At 44.1% G+C, this 22,408-nt stretch overlaps 1 protein-coding gene across 2 annotated transcripts in view; it reads left to right on the plus strand.

Moving 5' to 3' along the window:
- fras1 (Fraser extracellular matrix complex subunit 1) overlaps positions 1–22,408 on the plus strand; it is a 161,449-nt gene that overhangs the window by 34,068 nt on the left and 104,973 nt on the right. For both annotated transcript variants that reach the window (XM_056591686.1, XM_056591687.1), the window contains exons 3-10: positions 17,075–17,182; positions 18,659–18,751; positions 18,887–19,046; positions 19,299–19,432; positions 19,973–20,056; positions 20,352–20,453; positions 21,431–21,622; positions 21,716–21,805. In XM_056591686.1, the coding sequence (XP_056447661.1) occupies positions 17,075–17,182; positions 18,659–18,751; positions 18,887–19,046; positions 19,299–19,432; positions 19,973–20,056; positions 20,352–20,453; positions 21,431–21,622; positions 21,716–21,805 (963 nt within the window). The remainder of the gene's footprint in view (positions 1–17,074; positions 17,183–18,658; positions 18,752–18,886; positions 19,047–19,298; positions 19,433–19,972; positions 20,057–20,351; positions 20,454–21,430; positions 21,623–21,715; positions 21,806–22,408) is intronic.

Here is a 22,408-nt window from a genome sequence, read left to right on the forward strand (position 1 = left end):
GCTAAATAGGGAGCAGGCTACTGACGTTGATAGTCCCTACTGACGTTGATAGTCAGCTTGTTGGTTGCCTCTGCTCTTCATCAAAGTTGCACATCTGTATCTGTAAACATCATCTGTATCCATCATCTGTATCCTCAGAGCCCCCCTCCTCTGTCTACTGAATTGATTCAGAGAGTTCTCTATCTGTCTCCCTCTCTCTCTTCCATCCTTTCTTCATTAACTGTTTTCCATACTCTCTGTCTCTCCCAGGACAGGATCAGAACAGATTGTGCTTTTTCGGCAAGTGAGCAACACACATTGAAAGTTCCACAGTGACTCAATTATAGGAATATGAAGATACTGCCAGGAGCTGAACCCTGGTCCTGTGAGGTAACAGAAGGGGAAGAGCCTCACCCAGCCTCAGCCCATCCTATCCCTCTGCTGTAGTGGCAAAGAACGGCCTGTTGGATGTCACGATGCTAGACATTTAGTAGTCGATACCAATACCAGGGAAATTCCACGATTCTCGATACCCAATTCAATACCACGGTAAAAAAAAAAAAAAATCCCATGTACTTCAACATTCACTAATTTGTTAAAAACATTACAAAGAAGTCGCACTGGCATGTAGCCTTCAAGTAATGAATAAAAATAAAACACTACAACATTACAAAAATAGAACAGTGGCAAACAATATAAAGTGCAAACGGAGGCATTATTCCTTCTTCTTTTAAACATGGATAGTAAATAAAATAGAAATAGCTTGTGTCCACATAAAATAAAAACTTAACTCAAGATGTCCCTCCAATGTACAAATAAAATCTTAAAATATTTTAAAACAAAATAAAGTACAATCTGAGGCATTATTCCTTCTTCTTTTAACATCGATAAAAGGAAGTATCATAGCTACATACAGTTTCTGTCGTGTTTTATTTGGCATTTTGTAAATCCATTGATATCTGTTGGAAGACTCATTACTCATTGACCAGAAACGGAAAGGGGGGTTGGTTTTCGCTCGGTTCTAGCCCTAGGGCAGGGGTCTTCAATTAAAATTGAACAAGGTCCAGTTCCTAAAAAATCCTTCCAAGAAAGGTCTGAACCTACCACGTCCTAATAGCCTTCTTTTGTCAAATACAATCAACACGGCATATTGCCTTATCATTTCAGATGTATTTATTTTCAATTTCCAAATAGCTTACTTTTAACCATGAAAAACTAGTAAGACAAAGTAACGCATATTAACATTTCAAGTAAACAAAACATGTACATTAGGCCTGCAATTCAAGTAAACATAAAAAATGCGTAAGGCCTACATGTGAAGTAAGCAGAACAGGAACACTAGGCCTACCTAGGGTACCTAGGGTTTGTTTTAGGTTAGAACACCTAGGCCAAGACATCAAGTGTCTCCACCGCCATTTTCCCGTTGCTAGCCGCTATAGCTGACTTTTGCTGCTAGCCCACTCCACCAGAGAATTACTGTTTGCCCCAGTGTATCCAGGGGTAGGGGGAGTGTCAGGGATGGTTTGTGGGAAGCGGTCAAGTTCTGCCTTGAACTGGATCAGGGTTGGGATTGACTTAACATTTTTGGGTACGGCGTTATACAGAGCAGAGGCTGTTGATGAGAACGAGTGGAATATCATTGTGTTCAAGTTCAAGTTCAAGTTCAAGTGTTTTTATTTGTCACATACAATAAATTGAAGTGAAATGTTAAAGGGACAATGCTCCACACTGTGCAAAAATACATAAAAATATAAAATAAAATAAATTAGTTAATTTATTTAGATAAAATAAAAAATGTAAATAAAATCAAATTTAAAAATAAGGTGTTGAATTAAAAATTTGAATTCAAGTTGATGCTTTGTTGATGCTGCTATACTTGGAGCTTCCAAGCGGCCGTACACAGGTTACTCCTCGCCTCTCCGAGTGTTTGAACAACAGGTTGACGCTGTTGGGGATGGCACCGTGGAAGATTTTCCAGACAAGGATGACCATGTATCTTTCACGGCGGCGTTGTAGCGAGTAGAGTTTAAGACGCTTGAGGCGGTCCCAATGGCTGAGATTTGAGCAACCCGCTATCTTTGCAGTGAAAGAGCGCTGGATCGACTCAATCAAGATAACGTCGCACTGCAGATGTGGTGACCAGAGAGCACAGCAATACTCTACGATGGAGCGAACATAGGTATTGAAGAGCAGTAGCATCGTGCTTTTGTCCCTGATTGAGAACGTCCTCAGAACCCAGCCGGCTTTTCTTGCAGCTTCGGCTGTTTTTTTGGTGATGTGTTTCCGCCAACGGAGATCTTTGTCAATGAAGACTCCGAGATCTTTGACGACATCGTCTGAGTTGATTACCAGTCCTGTTGATAGATTGTACGGCTTCTGTAGTTCTTGATTCTTCCCGTGCTGTAGGAGCTGGAACTTGGACTCATTTAGCTCCATGTTGTTGATAGTTGCCGATCGTACAACTGCGTGCAAATCCTCCTGGAGCAGCTGTAGCAGTCTGTAGGGGAGCCGATGCTCTTGTGGAGCTTTGAGTCGTCAGCGAATACCTTTATTTTGCTGTGCTTAACGACAGAGAACAGATCGTTTATATACAAGATAAAGAGGAGTGGGCCCAGCACTGTGCCCTGCGGGACACCACTCAGCACTCTGATGACTTTAGATCTCACACCATCAATCACCACATGCTGAGTTCTACCGCTGAGAAAGTTTGAGAGCCAACGATGCACTTTACCCTGGATTCCATAAAGGTTGAGTTTCTTCAGCAAGATAGCATGATCAACCTTGTCGAAGGCTTTGCTGAAATCCAGATATAGTATGTCCGCGTTCACGTCGGCATTCAGATCATTCAATATGTCTTCCACGTGGTGGAGCAATTGAGTCAAGCAGCTTCTTCCAGTCCGGAAGCCATGCTGGTGGTCGTTGATGATATTTTGGGCCTGGATGTAGTCGTCCAGTTTAGCTCGGAAGACTCGCTACAACATCTTGATAAGATGAGAAGTCAGAGACCGGTCGGTAATTGGCAGCAATCGATCTATTTCCCTTCTTGAATAGTGGGATTACACTCTGGCTCTTGAACTTAGCGGCTATGTCGCCGGAGTCCAGGGATGCTCTCCAGAGCTGTGTGACCACTGGCGCAAGGACAAGTCCACATTCCTTGAGGATGATGGCAGGGAACTTATCCGGACCAACAGCCGAGTATCGGTCTATTGCTTTGACTGCACCCAGGACGTCTTGTTCGTCGAAAACAAGATCAGTTATTGATTGTGACTGTGCAACAAGCTTCGATATACGTACCTCAGTAAGGTTAGCTTTGTCAGGGTTGCTGAATGCCCTGGCGTATTGCTCTTGTAGGATGCTGCCCATCCTGACAGGGTCGGACTGGAGCTGGTTGTCGCTATCCAGTAGAGGTCCAACCGACGAGACTGGTGTTTTGATTTTTTTTGCAAAAGAGTAGAAAGCTTTAGGGTTAGTCTTGATCTTACTCAGTGCAATGAGCTCGTCTTTGTGGCGCTGCTGCTTGATGTCTTTTTTCATAAGCAGCTCAATGGCAGCCCGCTCGTCATTGAGCTTGCAGAGTTTGGTACTGTTGCGAGGAGGAGAAGGGCCCTTGGACTTGTACTTGATGCAGTTAATCCTGGTGTTGAGTCGCTTCTTTTTCCGGAGTAGAGCTCTTCTTGATTTCGGGATCTTTGATGATACAGAGACTTGGCGATTGTGGCTGTGTGAGGGGGCGTGCTTCTTACACACATCCACGATGATGCTTTCAAACAGGTCCCAAGCATCTTCTTGATGTGTCGATGGGTTGATGACTGTAGACCAATCCGCAGATAATAGATCCCTGTTGATTGCTTCCCAGTCAGCAGAGTTGAAGTTTATGTCATCGAGTTCTGATGAAGGGGTGAACTGGGGTGTTGCCACTTGATTCAGCAGGAACTGAGGATGAAGAAGGGTGCAGTACACGATATCGTGATCCGATTTCTCTGTCTTGGAGACCGATACACTGTGGATCAGATCTGTGTTGGCCTACACTTCAAATAAACACAAAGTGCATTAGGGCTACATTTCAAGTTAGCAAAACAGGTACACCAGACCTACATTTCAAATAAACACAAAAAGAGCATTAGGCCTTCATTTCAAGTAAGCAAAACAGTGTCTCAAGTGGTGTTAGACCCAACAGGTCCTCAAAGATCTCTTTCTTGTCTTGATGAAACAATCGCACATAAACCAAAAGCTGGGCATTATCCGTTACATCTGAAGACTCATCAATGGCTAAGGATGGGGCACTCTGAACAGCCGCATGAAGCTGTGAAGCTGAAGCTGATAACTTTTCGGATTTTCTGGTTGTCGTTGCAACTCACATTGGGATTTGCTTTATTTTTTTCACACAATTCATCCCTTTGTTTACCTTCAAGTAACGTCTCGGCAGCGGCGTTCAAGCACTCCTTCACAACAGTGGTGTCACTGAAAGTTTTTTTATGTTGCCCCAAAAACTATGCAATCTTAAGTGAGCATTCATTTGCACGTTGCTGGCCTGTAAATGAGTGTGTGAAGACACGCGTAGACCTCTCATACTGAGCTCTCAGCTCAGATATTTTCCAGACTCTTATGCTGCGTTCGAGTATTCTCTGCGAACCGACTCGGATCTCGGATCTGACGCCACGCCCACACTTCAAGTGTTTTATTATTTCGCTCGGTCGTTGGAGGAAAACATGGACGTCACCCGGAAAGCTGTTGTCGCGGTAGCATTGGCAGAGGACCAGGCGCTCCAAAATAAGTAGGCTATAGGCCATAGTCAAGTCAAGTCAAGTTTATTTATATAGCACATTTAAAAAAACAGTAGTTTACCAAAGTGCTGTACACAAATACAATAATTTCTGTACATAGGCAGAGATACGGACGCAGTAAGGTATTGCAGTAATACGAGTGATTGAAATTGCCATTTAAACCACCAAAGTGGTCCAAGCACAGTGAAAACAGTTCATACTTCAAGTCACAATGGGCGCAGCCATCTTGAATTCTGTCTCGGAATTTTGCTCGGTCACCAATGAGTTCAACCGAGATGGCGAGTTCGCCGTCCGAGGAAAAGGGGCGTGTTTGTGCGTGTCGCTAGGCAACGTCCTCGGACCTCCGAGACGGATGGATATTAAAACGCAGCATTACTTCTGACTTCTGGGGATACTTTTCCTCGAAGGATCTGTGTTTGGATTCGTAATGCTGCTTAATATTCCCGCTTTTTATCAGGGCCACGGTTTCAACACATAAAAGACACAACAAAGGTTTTGTACTGGCTTGCGGGAGAATGAACAAGTATTTGTCAGTCCATTCATCTTTAAAATGTCTGTTTTCGGGGTCAACTTTCCTTATTTTCGAGCAAGCCTTTTTCTCATTCCAAATTCCGGTAAACAAAGAACTTGATTGGCTATTTTTTGAGTGACACTATTACGCACAGGCCGTGACAGACGGAGGGAGGGGGGGAGTTCAGTGAGTGCATGATCTTCGCTCTGTGAAGATCATTGCTTTTTGCTGTTTTTATGCTGTACTAAAGACTATTCTGCCTTTCAATTTGTATTTCAGTGAGAAATGATTTTACTAACATAACCATGCTTTGTATAGTGAAATCATAAAAAAATATAAAAAAATCGTATTATTTTAAATTGGTCATGGTCCGCCGTTTGGAGATGCCTGCCCTAGGGTAATACGGAGAACCAAGCGAAAAGACCACAACCAAACTTACAGCCCCTGTCCGTTTCCGTTTCCAGCCTGGTTTCCGTTTCAATGGGATTTATAAAATGCCAAATAAAACACGACAGAAACTGTATTTCGCTACGAACTTGATTAGGAACATCACCGAACACCAATAACCACTCGTTGAGTTGCACATTTCTGAAAACAAACGTTTAAGGTCGTTTTAAGGACAGGTTTGTGTATTCCCATAGCCAGCCATTGTGAAGCAGGCAGGGGCGATTCGAAATGAGCCAAATACCCGAGACAGGACCGATAGTATACATTTCAACCACTATATTTAATCCTAGACAAGCCAGAAAGGGGGCACAACTTTTTTGTCTTTGTTTTTGCATCGTCAGCCAATCACTTGCGTCCCGAACTGTGAGGGTTGATCCTTACGGATCACGGGTAATCCGTGATCCGTTGCACCACTATAAACGAATGACACCTTGTTCACACTACATGCGTCCGTCGACGGATGACCGAGGGCGTGTCTGACGTATAGGGGACTAGTCTTTGTAGACGCATATTGCAGCCAATCACATCGCTTCCCGCTATAAAGCGATGTGTGGATATAAATCCAAAAGATGACACAAACAACAGGTGACTAAAAAATAATCCTATCATTCCACATTTCTTTAACAAAATATAACGGCCGGATTTCTTCTGCTTCTTCCTGCTTGTTATTGCAAAATGGGTCCAGGAAACGCGTCGAGTGTATTTGCATAACCACGATCTGATTGGCCGACGGATCCGCCGCTGCCTGAAAAGTTGAAAAATTCTCAATTTTTTGGCGCAGGCCACGGATCCGAATGGACGGACGGACCCTCAATGCATTTCGCGAACCCCATGCAAAGTCAATGAGATCCGTCGACGGACATAGGTAGTGTGAAGAAGCTTGAATGTAAGCGTTGCATTGGATAAGCAAATGAATGCATTGTTGACGGCGTGAAATATGTATCATGTTGAGTAAATAAATGAAGTGGATGGATTAAAGTGACGTGTATGGTGGTTGTTTTTAGTGTGGCGCTATGTTTGTATGCAAACGGTAAAGAGGGCTGTACGGTAGGCAGGCAGCTCTATGGAAATGCGACCCTCGCTTTTCACAGTGTATTTTAAGATAAGGAAGACCAAGAAAACACTTTGGAAACGTTGATGTAACGTGTGACTTGAAATTCACTCAACTTGAATTCTTTGAATAAATCTGGATATCTGTCTTTGTGGTGCTTCGATAAGTTGGAGGTGTTTCCTCCTTTTTTTTAAAAAACACAATGACACCGTTTGCATATAGGTTTTTGCGGATTTTATTAATCCCTGATCATCCGCCTCAAATGCAAAGTATTTCAAGAAACGAATCTTGCTATTATTTTTTTCGACGAGTCGAGGCAGAGCTGTCGCACTCGCTGCAGCTGCAGTTGCCATCTTCCGTGTTCCTTTGACATTTAACGGCAGACTACTACAACACTTGTAGTGTAGGTGTATATGCTGCCCATATGACGTCCGGAGGAATTGCATCCCCGGTACCTACGGTACTGTAGAAAAACGAGTATACCATCACGTTTTTAGAATTGTCGCATCGACTTGGTACCGAAGTATCGGTTCTCGTGACATCCCAATGCATCAGTAATGGTAGCCAACAGCAGGGCCAAACTAGACTATATATATATATATATATAATCCAGGCTTATGTGAGTAAATCCAGCTTGTCAGGAATGGGTTTCTCAGACCATCATCTGGTTACATAGGACATCTCATTGTCTTTGTGGGGCCTGCCCGTAATACCGACAACACATTGATCCGACGTCTCAATGGTCCGAAATATTTCCCATTAGATCGACATGCCACTATGCCGACGGTTCAATGTTCCAAAAACGGAACCCATTGGTCCGAAGGTCCGTTTGTCCGACTTTTCAAAAAGGAGGCGCACGGTTCAATATGCCGAATAGGCCTACATATAAAGAGTTTTATACCTCGCTCGCGCTCTCGCTCTCTCTTGCTCTCTCTCGCTCTCTCTCAAAAATACAACATAGGCCTACATATCACGTTCACGATGAATATTGGAGAGCAAAGTGACAACGCTTCACTTCATTTCGACAAGGTGTTTCAGCCCCATGGACAGAGAGCGTAGGTCTAAGGCCCCGTCCACACAAAGCCGATTTCATGGCGAAACCGCAAAGGTCTTGTACGGTTCGGCCTTCCGTCCACACGAAGCCGGCGAATCCGCTGACCGAAACCGTAAACTTCTGAAACCACCCTCGGAGGTGGTTTCAAATCTACCCAGTTTCGTTTTGGATTCACCTGAAACCGACTGAAACCGTAAACCATGACGTCATCGCCCCACCCCTCGACCCTCTAGCCAATGACTGTTAAGCCCGCGGAGTCTCAGAACTCACAACTACAAAGATGATAGCGGACTACAGGCTTGTAATCGTTCTGCAGCAGATCATGTCACTTGTCACACACTTGGCATGTGTACTACAGCGTTTCTACAGATCTACCCGGTTTCGCTTGACTCCGTCTTTACGGAGATACTCCGAAACCGGATAGATCGAAACCGGAACGGTTTCGCCCGTTTCGGCTTCGTGTGGACGGGGCCTAATTCTCAACACGGGCAAGAACACACACACACACACGCACACGCGCACGCACGCACGCACGCACACACACGAACACACACACACACACACACACACACACACACACACACACACACACACACACACACACACACACACACACACACACACACACACACACACTTGACTAAGTACACGGTATGAGGTAAGTTTGACTAAATCAATACCAGCGAAATTATTTAGGCTAAAAGCCCACTGTAAACACAGTAAACAACACATATAGGCCCACACACAGCTACTAAAGATAACATTTGTATTTCTTTTTCACTCACCGTTTGACTTCTTTACGGGAAAAGTATTAGTCTTTGTATAACGTGCGCTTCATAAATTCACCTCTTGTGACCGTTCAAGCCCACAGCAACAGTCTGGCTTGGTGAAGTGCACTGCTGGAATTTAGCCTACATCGTCTTTTATTTTTGGTTTCATAATCATACATGTGGAATTACGCCTTGGCCTATTCGGAATATTAAACCGTCGGCCTAATGCACCTCCTTTTTGAAAAGTCGGACAAACTGACCTTCGGACCAATGGGTTCCGTTTTCGGAACATTGAACCGTCGGCATAGTGGCATGTCGATCTAATGGGAAATATTTTGGACCATTGAGACGTCGGAACAATGAGGCGTCGGAATTACGGCATGGCACCGTCTTTGTACCCTATATGCAGCCGCTTCGTTTTACTCAATACCTTATTCTTTAGGGATCTTTCTGTATTTTGGATTGTATGGAATTTAGGGAAGAAAGATATTTTCAATTATATTTGTGCCCTGTGAAGCCCAGCAAGACTATTATTAGAAACAAAAAAACAAGTATCACATTTATTTTGATTCAGACTAACCAAACGGAATGTACTCAGGAAACACGTTGGCCTGGCAGCATGCCAATGCCATCATGGTTTTCATCAGCCACAAAATTATGTCAAAACCTCAAATAGAATCTCAACCTTTTTGAAAAAGCCTTTTCAGCTCTATTCTAAAGGGCTCAATATGAAGAGTACGCTATAGGGCAGTGTACAAAGGCAGGTGTCCCAGAACTACAAGCAGAAAAAATAAATAGAGTAGAGACAGTGTCAAGCGTCTCACTTTGTGGGAAGCCGTGATGTTGAGAGAAAGAGCTGCTGGGTGGGACAAGATGGGACATAGTGGAAAAGATATGTCCCTGATTATCTTGATGGCCCTGGATTCTTCACTTGAATGTCTGCACAGTGTATGCTGTACAAGTACACATGTATTTGTGCTTTTCCTCTGGTATTTTTTTTTATTCCAACAGCTAGCTCTGGTTTTTGACTGATCTAAATATCAAGGTGGTTTAACAACACTTTAATCAATAGTGTTTGAACACTGCTTGTGCAGATCTATTTAATAAGAGACGGACTCCCAACATTGGCTGATCTGATCTGGACAGCAGTGGAAATCTGCTGCAAGCGGGAAACTTAATGCAAATCACTGCGTATTTTGGAACGACTGTTGAAGGAGGTAGTACACCCTATCCCTGGTGTTGTTAGGGAGGCGTTAGGGATGGAGTGCAGCATCAGGCAGAAGGACATCATGTCTTTCCCCCACTGACACACTCTGCTGCAGTGGTGGAAGGAATGGAGGAGGGTGTGGCGCACCTCTCTCCTTCACATCCACAAGCTCAGAAAATAATGAGTTGTAGATGTGTGAAAAAAGATCTTTAAAGCACAAGTGTGAAGGTTACAAAAAAACCTCCAGTGGTGTAACCCCAGTCGATTCATTATTTTAATATTTTAAGTTAAAGGGTGCCTGTATTATAATTATTTTAGACCCCATCACTTGGCTGCTCACTCCACAGATTAGACAAATGTTTATATTTATATAAGTTATAGCTATATCTATATAATATGAATAGTATAAATTGTACAAGCTGTATGTAGATTTGAAAAGGATGAATTACGATTAAAAGAGACATAGAAAAGTGCATCGAAAGCATTTAGAAAAAAACACTGCTGAGAAGTACTTGCAGTCTGATCTAGTCCCCCGCTTGCCTTCACCATCAAAGCCTCTCGGCACTCTGCTGCTTGTTCTGTTACATTCCCTCACTCCAATAGTTCTGTCAGACCCTGAGGTCAAAGTTCAACTCAGTGGTAACAACAGGTAGGGCTTGGGGATCTGAGGTTCACTTTCTGAATAAATACCACATTACATCTGGACTTCTAGATATCTGATTCTCTCTGGCTACATTGCAACTAGCAGGTGTTCTGAACATATGGGAACCTGTGTGGATCAATATTGTTCATGTGTGGAAGCCCGTTCACTTAGACTCAATGTCCCAGCATGCCACTGTGCTGACGGAAATGTACAGCATTTCTGTATTATATCTACTACCTTTGTACTACTACGGAAGTTTAACAGTACTATAGCTACTACCTGAATATTACTAAAGGATTAACGCGACTATTACTTATTATTACTAAAACTAGATATACTTCTACGAAAATAGTACATATACTAGTACTAAAAAACAAGTATATTTTTGTTTTGGGTTAAATTTGTCTAATTTCTAATTGTCTTAAACTTCTTCACTTTCATCAGCTTTGAAAGTGCAGATAAAAACCCATTCCTTGGCTTTGCATTTTTCTTTGACACAGTACTGCACCTGGTTGTCAAATACATTTTTCCACATGTGAAGTTGATTCTAATGTCACAGTTGACTTATTGAAAGTTGAAGTTGAAGTGGAAAATTATTATTATACAAACGTTGACTATTTTAGATCCTCAGTTCTGTAGCCTGAGAAAATGCTGTGATGCTGAAACTCTGCGGTTCCTCTGAGCGATGGAGGGGTGGTTTAGAGAGGAGGTCTTCATCTCACTAGTGGGGACAGGAGGACACGAGCTGGATGCTTCCGCCATGAAAAGACGCAAAGGATATGTATTATTAAAGCTCTCACAAGGAAGCAAGTGGTCAAATCACATCCTTGGGTTAACAAATAACCTTCTGTCTGGCTTCAGGTTGTCTGTTGCTCTGCACATGTTGCGCGTCTACCTCAATCCGCACAGGTTGGGTCAGGCTCTTCAGAAGGGTCTAGGATAAGAGTCTAGCTTGTATTTAGGGTCAGGACCTAGGGTCAGGGCATAGGATCTTGATCTGTACTTCACACCACCCCCTTTCCCGTTCTGCCTTTGTATCTACTTTAATGTTTCCTGGTTCAAAGCTCAAGTGGATGACCTATCTAGTGGTTGAAAGGTCAGGTCGGGAACTAATGACCATTGTGTGTTGTATTTCTACTGCTGCGGTTGGGGGCGGTAGTGCTGTTGTTGTGTGGTGCTAATCTAAGTTTACGAGCCTTCCTCTCTGAGGTGTGTTGGGTAGCAACTCTGCGGTCTTCAGTCCTGGTCCATTATTTAGGGTCCTGGACCACGTGAGTCTCTGTTGAGGTTAGATGGCTGGAATGAGGCTTACCCTTTCAATTATTTCAGCTTCCCTGAACATTATTTTCACATCCTGCATTTAGCGATGTGCAACATGCGAGACAGCAAGACGACGGGAACTTGAGTGGTTAAACGGAATATCACAAGGCCTTTAAATCTCTTAAATATTAATCAAGCCTTGTTCATTTAGCACAATCATAACAGGCTATTGTTCTGCCTAATTGAGACAGTTAGTCATCTCATGGAATAATACGTCATTATGTGCCCATGTTGAACCGAGACTTAAAACATAAAAACAGAGTATTTTCTTGATGATCTAATGTGTCGGATGACGGTGCCCTTGGAACGGTTCCCTTGGTGACGTTTCACTGATTACAATTACCTTGGTAAAAGCCCTTGATGACAGCTACCTTTGTAACCGTTCCCTTGGTAAAAGCCCCTGATTACAGTTCCCTTGGTATCAGTTCCCATAGTAAGAGTTCCCTGGGTAACAGCCCCTGGTGATCAGAGACCTTCCCTGAAGGTTGAATGGGTTAAAGGTTGACTGTCTAATGGGTTGAATTAATGAGCAGACGGTGTGGTGGCCGTGTCGCTACATCGTCTCATCTGGAAGGGCGTTTAGTCGCTGGGAGAGGTGATTAAAGGCCCACTATGCAACTTCGGGCATTTCTTCGCTGTTTTCTTGGTTTTGGCACGCACATTTCTCTACACTGCGCCCCCTACAGCTTCGTAGTAGATATTTTACAAACTATTTAACTACTCGTTGACGACCCTTCCCCATGCACTTCTACGCGAGCCATGTGCATTTGTTTTCAAAGAAGCCGGCGAATGCGTGGAGCCATGTCAGAAGTAGATGTTCATAAAGTGTAGGCAAGGTTATACATTTTTAAAATGGTGTATTTGTATTGCAATAAACATAAATCCATCCTCTTTTATAGTTGACGGGGAGAATTGATATCCTAGATTATAATTGTTTTATCTTAGGTTGAACAGAACAATCAGTGTAAGAGTGTTGGCCAACATAATCTAAATATGAAGAAGAAGAACCTGAATTCGGGGATTCAGTCTGTGTCTGGGGGACGAGACAGACGAACAGCAAAACACCCATGGAAACAAAGGTGTTTATATGGTTGCAACCAAGCAAGCTAGAAACATACAGGGCTCACAACAAAACGGTCGAGATTTTTTTTTTTACAGGGCTCACAACAAAATGGTTGAGCAAACACATTTGTACAGAGACTATCAACATCAAGAATACCACGAAGACAAAGTTCACCCAAGGGTACTTTCAATTTCAAAAGCAACACGGCCAAGTCGGCGTCTGATTTGCAGTCTTCTTTTTCTTTCAGTTCACGCTATTCCTGAAAAGCTTGCCCAGCGTTTACTCGTGTCTGGCCTCTCTGTCGGTCAGTCTCCCTTTTCTCTTCTTCTGTTCCTCCGACATTGGATTTCTCTGTCTCTTTTTAGTCGGCTGATCTATGATGAATGTAACAATCCCTTAGTTACTTGTGTTTATATCGAGCCGGTTCCGTGTTTGGGGGTCTGTGCCGTAAAGCAATTCGTTACTTTGCGAGACCCGAGACTCCTGCGAGAGTGGGCGGCGGGTCGCCGGCAGAAACATATTCCTTTTCTCCGCCAAGATGCGCAAGGGGGAGTCGAAACAACGAACAATCGAACAAAAATGTATAATAGAACCATCGCAATGACTCTTAGCCTGTTATATTAAGGTAAATCAAGCCAAAAAAGTTGCATAGTTCCCCTTTCACTCGTGTCTGATCTCTTTTCTGGTCCATTCTTCTTTTGTTCCACCGACAGTCGCCTCTTGGGTCCCTTATCAGTCGATTGATCCATGATGAATGCAACAATTGCCTCGCAACTGGCTGTTTATATCTAGCCGGTGCCATGTTTGGGTGTGTGTCTGTGCCGTAAAGCATTTTCGAAACAACAATTTGACTACATTTTCGAGGCGCGATTGGATACTTCCGCTGCGTCACATCCGGATTGTGTCGGTCCGAACAGAGCAAGTTGCATATGCGCTTTTTCCTTGGAGAGGTGACATGGGGCAATGACACACCCACCAAACGACCCAGAAATGGTTGCAGAACCATCAGAATAACTCTCAACCAGCATAATTAATGTAATTTTGGCTAAAAAAGTTGCATAGTGGGCCCTTAAAGGTCAGTAAATTAATAGATTAGAATCCAATTACAGCTCCCATTAGAATGAAGAGAGTAATGTCAGAACTCAGTCCACACTGCTGTGTTCTGGGAGGTCAACGTGAACAGTAAACCATACCAGACAACTTTGCTACTCTGTAGTACATCTAGATATTGTAGATATTGTAGTTGTGTTTTTCTCAGAAAGTGTTTGCCTTCATGTGTCAAGAAGACATCAAAGAGATTTAGCCTGTAAAGGGATGCTTCAGATAAGTTGTACCATGATTAGGTGCTATGAGGTAGGTGCTATTAGCTAGTTGCTATCAGTTGGTTGCTTTAAGCCAGGTGCAATAAGCTTCTTGCCATGAGCTAGCTGCTATGAGCTAGCTGCTATCAGTTAGCTGCTGTGAGTAAGGTGCATTGAGCTAGGTGCTATGAGCTCGCTGCTATTACGGTAGTTAACCGCTATGAGCTTAAACCTATAAACTGGGGCTATGAGCGTGGGGCTATAAGCTAGGTGCTTCGTTGCTATGACACCTTCCAATCAGGATTTCGACCCCTGCACAGCACTGAGACCGCCCTTATTAAAGTTGTAAACGACATCCGTCTTAACACAGACTCTGGCAAAACCTCAATACTAATGCTACTTGACCTCAGTGCTGCATTCGACACTGTCCATACATTACTTCTGGAAAGGTTAGAAAACTGGGTGGGGCTTTCAGGCACTGTCTTAAATTGGTTCAGGTCTTACCTACAAAATAGGAACTACTTTGTTTCCATTGGCGACTTTGTATCAGAATCAACCAACGTGACATGTGGAGTCCCACAAGGTTCGATCTTAGGACCCTCTTTATTCAACATCTACATGCTCCCACTAGGGCAAATCATGCAAAATAACAATATTGACCATCATTGCTATGCTGATGACACGCAAATCTATGTATCGCTATCACCAAATGACTATCGGCCCATAGATCTGCTGTGCCAGTGCATTGAGCAAGTGAAGGAATGGATGTGCCGAAATTTCCTTCAACTAAATGAGGACAAAACAGAGATAATTGTATTTGGTTCTAAAACGGAAAGGCTTAAAGTAACCCAACACCTTCACTCTCTGTCCCTGAAAACCTCAATCAAAGCCAGAAATCTAGGGGTTATCATGGATTCAGATTTACATTTTGACAGTCACATCAAATCAGTTACAAAATCGGCATATTATCACCTTAAAAATTTAGCAAGACTTAGAGGGCTCATGTCCATTGAAGACTTACAAAAACTTGTACATGCCTTTATCACTAGTAAGCTTGATTACTGCAATGGTCTCCTTACAGGTCTCCCAAAACAAACTGAGGAAGCTTCAGCTTGTTCAGAATGCTGCTGCTAGAGTTCTAACAAAGACCAAAAAATTTGATCATATTACACCAATTCTGAAATCGTTACATTGGCTTCCTGTAAGTCAGAGAATTGATTTTAATCATCATGTTCAAATCATGTTGCTTACCTATAAATCCCTACATGGTTTAGGCCCAAAATATTTAACTGATGCTTCCACTACATCAGCCTTTTAGACCACTAAGAAGCTCTGAGACCAATCTGTTAATTATCCCCAGAGTAAACACAAAACATGGGAAAGCAGGATTTAGTTACTACGCAACAAATAGCTGGAATAAACTCCCAGAGGATTTAAGACTTGCCCCAACTCTGAGCACCTTTAAAACAAGACTGAAGACTTTTATGTTTGCTATAGCTTTCTGCTAAATAACTTTGCCTTTATTTTCTATTTTAATACTAAAATGCCTTTTTAACTTTCTATTTTTTGCATATGTTTTTCTTTTACTTACCTATTATTTTATTTTATTGTATGACAATGTTTATATGTGAAGCACTTTGAGTCTGCCTTGTGTATGAAAAGTGCTATATAAATAAAGTTGCCTTGCCTTGCCTTTGTCATATATGAATGTATGAACGAACTCGGTTCCATAAGGTTGGATTATTCCTTTTAGAACTATTTACTTGATGCTAAGAGGGGTTTTCTATGCGCTAGGTGCTAGGAGCTACTTGCCATGAGCTACGTGCTGTAAACTGGGTCTGGTGCGCTGAAGTGCAATGAGCTGTCATATCTTCCGTAGATTGTATTTGCTTCGGAAATTTCTTCAATCTCTTTCCTCTCCTCAAGACCCCTCCACCACTGGCTCCATTCTCATTCAATTACCTTCTGCTCAGCCTGGCAGCTCGCATCCGTCCAACTCACAAACTCTGGCCCCAGTTTGTTATTCAGCCCTGCTAGCACAGAGGCCTGTTAACGTCTCACCTCGACGGCCGTCTACATTGTCTTTTTAAGAGTGCAGCTCTAAAAGTAGCATAGGGCAAACATGGCAAGGAATGTTACCCTGTTACATTGGCAGAGATTCCACCTCTACTGTTGGCTTTCTCGTTCATTTGGTTTGGTTTGAACAGGTTTAATCGGCTTCTGGTAACTGGTTTTAAAGTGTTGCCGAGGTTGGTCTCTAACCTAATACCCAAAGGGTTTTATATCCAGGTCCAGGCCGCACTTCCGTAAATCAGGGATTCTTTCCTGAAGTATTGACCTCCTCTGGTTCTATGCAGGCAGTTAGCCACAGTGGGCTAATCGATAACAGCCTCTTTAGCTAATTGTTAACCATATGTTTCAGATTCCTTCAACCCTTCTTCTAATCCTCCTTCAACATGGTCTTGGCTGAGGCATCGACACAAACTTTACACACATTTTACATATACCTGACACGCACTCTACCTTGACCTCTGGTCTCCTGTTTGAGCTCTGCTCTGCTCTATGATCTCTGATGTGATCTCTGGTCTGCTCTATGAACTCTGGTTTGCTCTTTGATCTCATATGTGATCTCTGGTCTGCTCTACGATCTCTAATCTGCTCTTTGATCTCTGATGTGATCTTTGGTCTGCTCTTTGATCTCTGATGTGATCTTTGGTCTGCTCTTTGATCTCTGATGTGATCTCTGGTCCGCTCTTTGATCTCTGATGTGATCTCTGGTCTGCTCTTTGATCTCTGATGTGATCTCTGGTCTGCTCTCTGATGTGTTCTCTGGTCTGGTCTTTGATCTCTGATGTGATCTCTGGTTCTTGTGTGTCTGATTTGTTTCCTCTTGTATTTGAAGGGTTTCCTGTGTGTTTGACGTCTCTCTCCCGTCTCTCTCCAGACTGCGACATCGTGGCGAGGCCCTGCCTGTGAGTCGTGCACCTGCTACGGTGACATCACCGTCTGCCTGCCCCCCCGCTGCCCCAACCCCCGCTGTGACTACCACAAGGTGAGCTGGGTTAGTGAGATTGCTGGTGAGCTGATTGGTTAGTTAGTTGGTAATTTAGTCAGTTAGCTTTTTATGATTTCTCCTAATTTATACCTTAATCACGATCACCTGACCTTGTGATGTCCCTCACTGTGTTACTTAATTCCGAATGCACCGACACTAAACAGTCACTCATCCTTAACCCCGGTCATGGACTTAAGCGTATGCAAAGACGTGCTGTCCTCCCAGAGGTGAGCAACTCTCTCTAGTCACTGATTGGTTATGTTTGCTGTTGGTTCATGTACATTTGGGGTCGGAAACACTATAGTGCCCCCTTGTGTACATGTTTGAGTGACTTTGAAGTATAAATGCAAACAACTCTGCACACTGCTGTGTATATTCAGCATTACCCTGCGTTCACACCAAAAGATGCATTTGCTGCCCGAACGCGTTGACGCCAAGGTTTTGCGGCGCGGCAAATCAAGTTTTGCGGCGCAGCAAAAGTTTTGCGGCGCAGCAAAGGTTTTGACGCGCTGCAAACGTTTTGCTGCGCCGCAGTTTTGCAGCGCGGGAAGTTTCGCGGTGCTTTTGAATTCATTCACAACCGACATTACGAGCATTGCATGTCTTTACCTGTTGTGGAAGAGGGAGAGACGTCGGAATGCCCGTCGTTTATGGGTTCATGAGACCATTCAGAGCCTGGAAGGCTGGTGCTGCCTGGCACCCAACTGGGTTTTGTTTGGGGTTGTTATGCTAGCCCTTTAGCATACTTATACATACACATACTACTATAGTTTAGTTTAACTGTAAACACAACTACACTACAGAATGCTGATTTGTGTGGTTTTTCGAGTTACTAAATAAATGTAACGGTAGTGAACTCTAGGTCACTCCAAGGGAGTAACACTGATTGGCTGTTACGGCATGTCACTCAGTGGCAACGCCTCCGTGGCAACGCTGTTGAACGCTGATTGGCTGTCATCACGCATTTGCTGCCGAAAAGTTTAAATATTTCAACTCGAGCAGCATTTGATGCGCCGCAAAATACGTGAACGCGCCCGTCGCCCGGGCATGCCGGGCACGGGCATGCCGCGCTGCAAATCAGATTTTGACGCGCCGCAAATCAAATTTGCTGCCGGTTTTCTCGGCAGCAAAGCAGCAACGTGTCTCTACATTCACTTTGAATGGGATCGTGACGCGCGTCAACTTTTTGCATCTTTTGGTGTGAACGCAGAGTTAGGCAGTATCACTTTGTGAAGCGCTTTGACAAAGCAGGTTCCTAACAAGGAAGCTTCCTACATAGGTATCGACGATATAGGAAGTATCCTAGCAATTCACACAGAAAATGTTTGCCTGTGCAATAAATAAAAAATAAATAAAAAATGATTTACTTTTAATAATTATTGTGTGTGTGTGTGTGTGTGTGTGTGTGTGTGTGTGTGTGTGTGTGTGTGTGTGTGTGTGTGTGTGTGTGTGTGTGTGTGTGTGTGTGTGTAGGGTGAGCGGTTGAGGATCCCAGCTGATGGCTGCTGTCCCGAATGTGTGTCAACATCTCAAGACCTCTGCCAGCACCAGGGACTCACCTATGGAGTAAAGAGCCTCCTCCACTCCTTCTCTCTCCTCCTCTCCTCCTCCTCCCTGCTCATCTCCTATTGTCAGCCGTAATGTACTACCTTACCAACGTTTCCAGTAGTAGCGTTTGTGTGTTTGTTTGTGTGTCTCCAGGACAACAGCCAGTGGAGCCCCTCCCCCTGTGAGGAGTGTGTGTGTTCTGGGGGGAGTGTGTCCTGCTCCCCACTCCCCTGCCCTCCCCTCCTCTGCCCCCCACACCAGACACTCCGCACCTTAGCAGGACAATGCTGCCCGATCTGTGTCCAAACTGGAGGTAGGTGGGGATGTGTATGGGTGTGTGTGTATGGGTGTTTAATTGTGTGTGTGTGTGTGTGTGTGTGTGTGTGTGTGTGTGTGTGTGTGTGTGTGTGTGTGTGTGTGTGTGTGTGTGTGTGTGTGTGTATTTGCGGGGGGGTAGTAATTTGTGCATGTGTATTGACATGTTTGTGTGCGTGTGTTTTAATATGTGTGTGTGTGTGTGTGTGTGTGTGTTTGTGTGTGTGTGTGTGTGTGTGTGTGTGTGTAGCCTCCTGCTCTGTGCAGGGTGAGCTCTTCAGTCATGGAGACGTGTGGAGCTCCACTCCCTGCTCCAGGTGTGTCTGTCAGGACGGTGACATCGCCTGCTCTGCTGCTGAGTGCCTGCCGGTGACCTGCCAGCCCGTACGTACATTCAGTCTTATACATACCATTCATTAAGGGGGTAACCCTAAAACTTTCACAATAGCAACCCAAACACTGTTATAGCCAAGTTGAATGTTTGTCAACTGAAGGGATTTTGGGGTTAACTTACTTACTTACCCTTGAACGGAAAACCAAACCGTTACTTAGTAGTGCTATGGATTGATCCTGGTCCGAATCTCGACTTCACAACGTTTTAAAAGGATGACATCATGCTTTTTTTACTTTTCCCTTTGCTTTAGACTGTTATATGACGTAAGTATACATTTACGTCTGCTAAGCTATAAAAATCAAAGTCCGAGCAAGGTTATTCGCGCCCACCTTGAACACCACTCAATCAATGCGTGAAACAGCTCATTTGCCTCAAACATTACTTCTGCAACAGTGTGACGTCAGACTGTGCAGACAGTGCAGTATTCTAGTAGTACCCCCAAACGCAATATTAATCCTAAAAAAGCATGATAGGATCTTTGAAAATGCTAGACGGTGGGATTGAACCTATGACCTGTGTTTGTCTCTCAGGAGCAGAACCTGGTTATCCCTGCTGGGGGCTGCTGTCCTCGGTGTGTCTCCAACCCCTGTCTGTCTGGAGGAGAACAACACCAGGTACCTCCCTTGCTCCTCCTGCTCCTCATCTTTCTCCTACTCCTCTCCCTCTCCTCACGCCCACCGGAGCAGTCACTTTTACGGTCTGCATTTCAAATCGTTTTTTGGAGAGTAAAAAAGGTTAGGTTTTGGAACAGATGTAACCGTTTTTTTCCAACCTTCTGTCCTCCCGCAACTCCTCCTCTTCCTCTTCCTCTCCTCCTAATCTTCTTCTCCCTTCCTCCTCTTCTGTTCTCCTCCTTACATTGAGTTGTGTTTGTGTGTGTGTGTTTCTGTATGTGTGTGTGTCTTTAAGCATGGAGAGCAGTGGCAGAAGGACTCCTGCACCACCTGTGTTTGTGACCGCGGACAGGCTCGCTGTCACACACACACCTGCCCAGACATCACTTGTCCCAAGGTACCCCACACACACACACACACTCACTCACTCACTCACTCACTCACTCACTCACTCACTCACTCACTCACTCACTCACTCACTCACTCACTCACTCACTCAACTCACTCTCACACTCACACTCACACACACACACACACACACACACACACACACACACACACACACACAGTTCTAGTTGGTTCTTATTGTTCTGATGGTTCTAGTCCTGGTCTGTTAGTCTCAGGTTCTGATGGTTGTAGTCTGGTCTGGACACACACACACACACAGACACACACACAGACACACACACACACACACACACACACACACACACACACACACACACACACACACACACACACACACACACACACACACACACACACACACACACACACACACACACACACACACAGTTCTAGTTGGTTCTAATTGTTCTGATGGTTGTAGTCCTGGTCTGTTAAGTCTCAGGTTCTGATGGTTCTAATCCTGGTCTGTTAGTCTCAGGTTCTGATGGTTCTAGTCCTGGTCTGTTAGTCTCAGGTTCTGATGGTTCTAGTCCTGGTCTGTTAGTCTCAGGTTCTGATGGTTCTAGTCCTGGTCTGTTAGTCTCAGGTTCTGATGGCTCTAGTCCTGGTCTGTTAGTCTCAGGTTCTGATGGTTGTAGTCCTGGTCTGTTAGTCTCAGGTTCTGTTGGTTGTAGTCCTGGTCTGTTCCAGGGTCAGTCAAAAGCGGTCTCAAACCAGGTGCACTGGGCCACATCGTGGCACATTGTGCCATGTCCTTCAAATTCAAAAAAGTTTTTTTTATGTCACACAGCGCTTCCATCTCTGCTCAGAACCCTGATGTTTCACACAGCGCCATCCATTGCCATGCATTTTATTATACTGTATCGTTTTACAAAAATATTAAACATTAAACTGCTGGTTCGACTTGTGTTTGTGTTCTAGGACGAGCCTAGGGTTCTAATGGTTCTAGTTCTGGTTGTGTTCTAGGGTGAGTCTAAAGCGCAGCGGGCCGGTCAGTGCTGTGAGGAATGTGTGGCGACCAGGGGCTCCTGTCTCTATGACGGCACACTGCGTTACCATGGTGACATGTGGAACGGGACAGGCTGTGAATATTGCTCCTGCGAGCGAGGTCAGGTGGTCTGCAGGAACGCAGAGTGTGGCCGCCTAACCTGCCAGCAGGTAAATACGGCTCCTGTGATGCCTTGCTTCATTAGCTTAGAGATGGTTAAGTATATGAGGTATAGTTATGATGTGTTTCCTATTCCCCCGCAGGGACAGGAAGTGGTGCGCCTGCAGGGGAAGTGCTGTCCTCACTGTGTTTCCATGACAACTTCCTGTGTTTTCCAGAATCGTCCTCACCAGGTAAAGATTTTCTATCCGTTTTCTGTGTGAATAGTTAGGGTTATGATGAGTTATGTTTGGTTAGGTTTAGGGTTGGTTATGGCTAATTACCTTTAAATGTAGTCGTTAAGACACACTTTTATACAAAGCAACTTAAAAGGGAAGATAAGAACATTCAAAGCAAGCAACCAACATCTCAAAATAATGTTTGGACATAGTGCACAGTAAGCATAAGGATCAGAGATACAAGGTTAGTCCTTCTTTATGTAAGTGGTGAGGCCATCCCTAACAAATTATATATGTACAAAGTAGATGTCACAAGTGAAAGTGCCTTCTCAACAACAATTTCCAAATGTCTAAAACACTACAAGAAATGTATAATTCAACAAAGCGCGATCTAGACTACTAGTGCAGGGTAGTCACAAATCAGAGACGGTGCACGAGTCAGCTAAGTAGATCCGCCAACGTGGTGCAACACATGAAGAGAGCCTGAACTGAGAATCTAGAACATCTGGAGAAATCTCTCAGAATGATTTCAGTGCCAGCCTTAATAGTGGACCTCAGAGGCTGGTGACCTAGGGTGGGAGGAGAGACGTGTTGTGAAACGATGTAGATCCAGTGGCC

The sequence above is a fragment of the Gadus chalcogrammus genome, chromosome 6 (genome assembly GCF_026213295.1).
Source record: "Gadus chalcogrammus isolate NIFS_2021 chromosome 6, NIFS_Gcha_1.0, whole genome shotgun sequence".
Taxonomy (NCBI): domain Eukaryota; kingdom Metazoa; phylum Chordata; class Actinopteri; order Gadiformes; family Gadidae; genus Gadus; species Gadus chalcogrammus.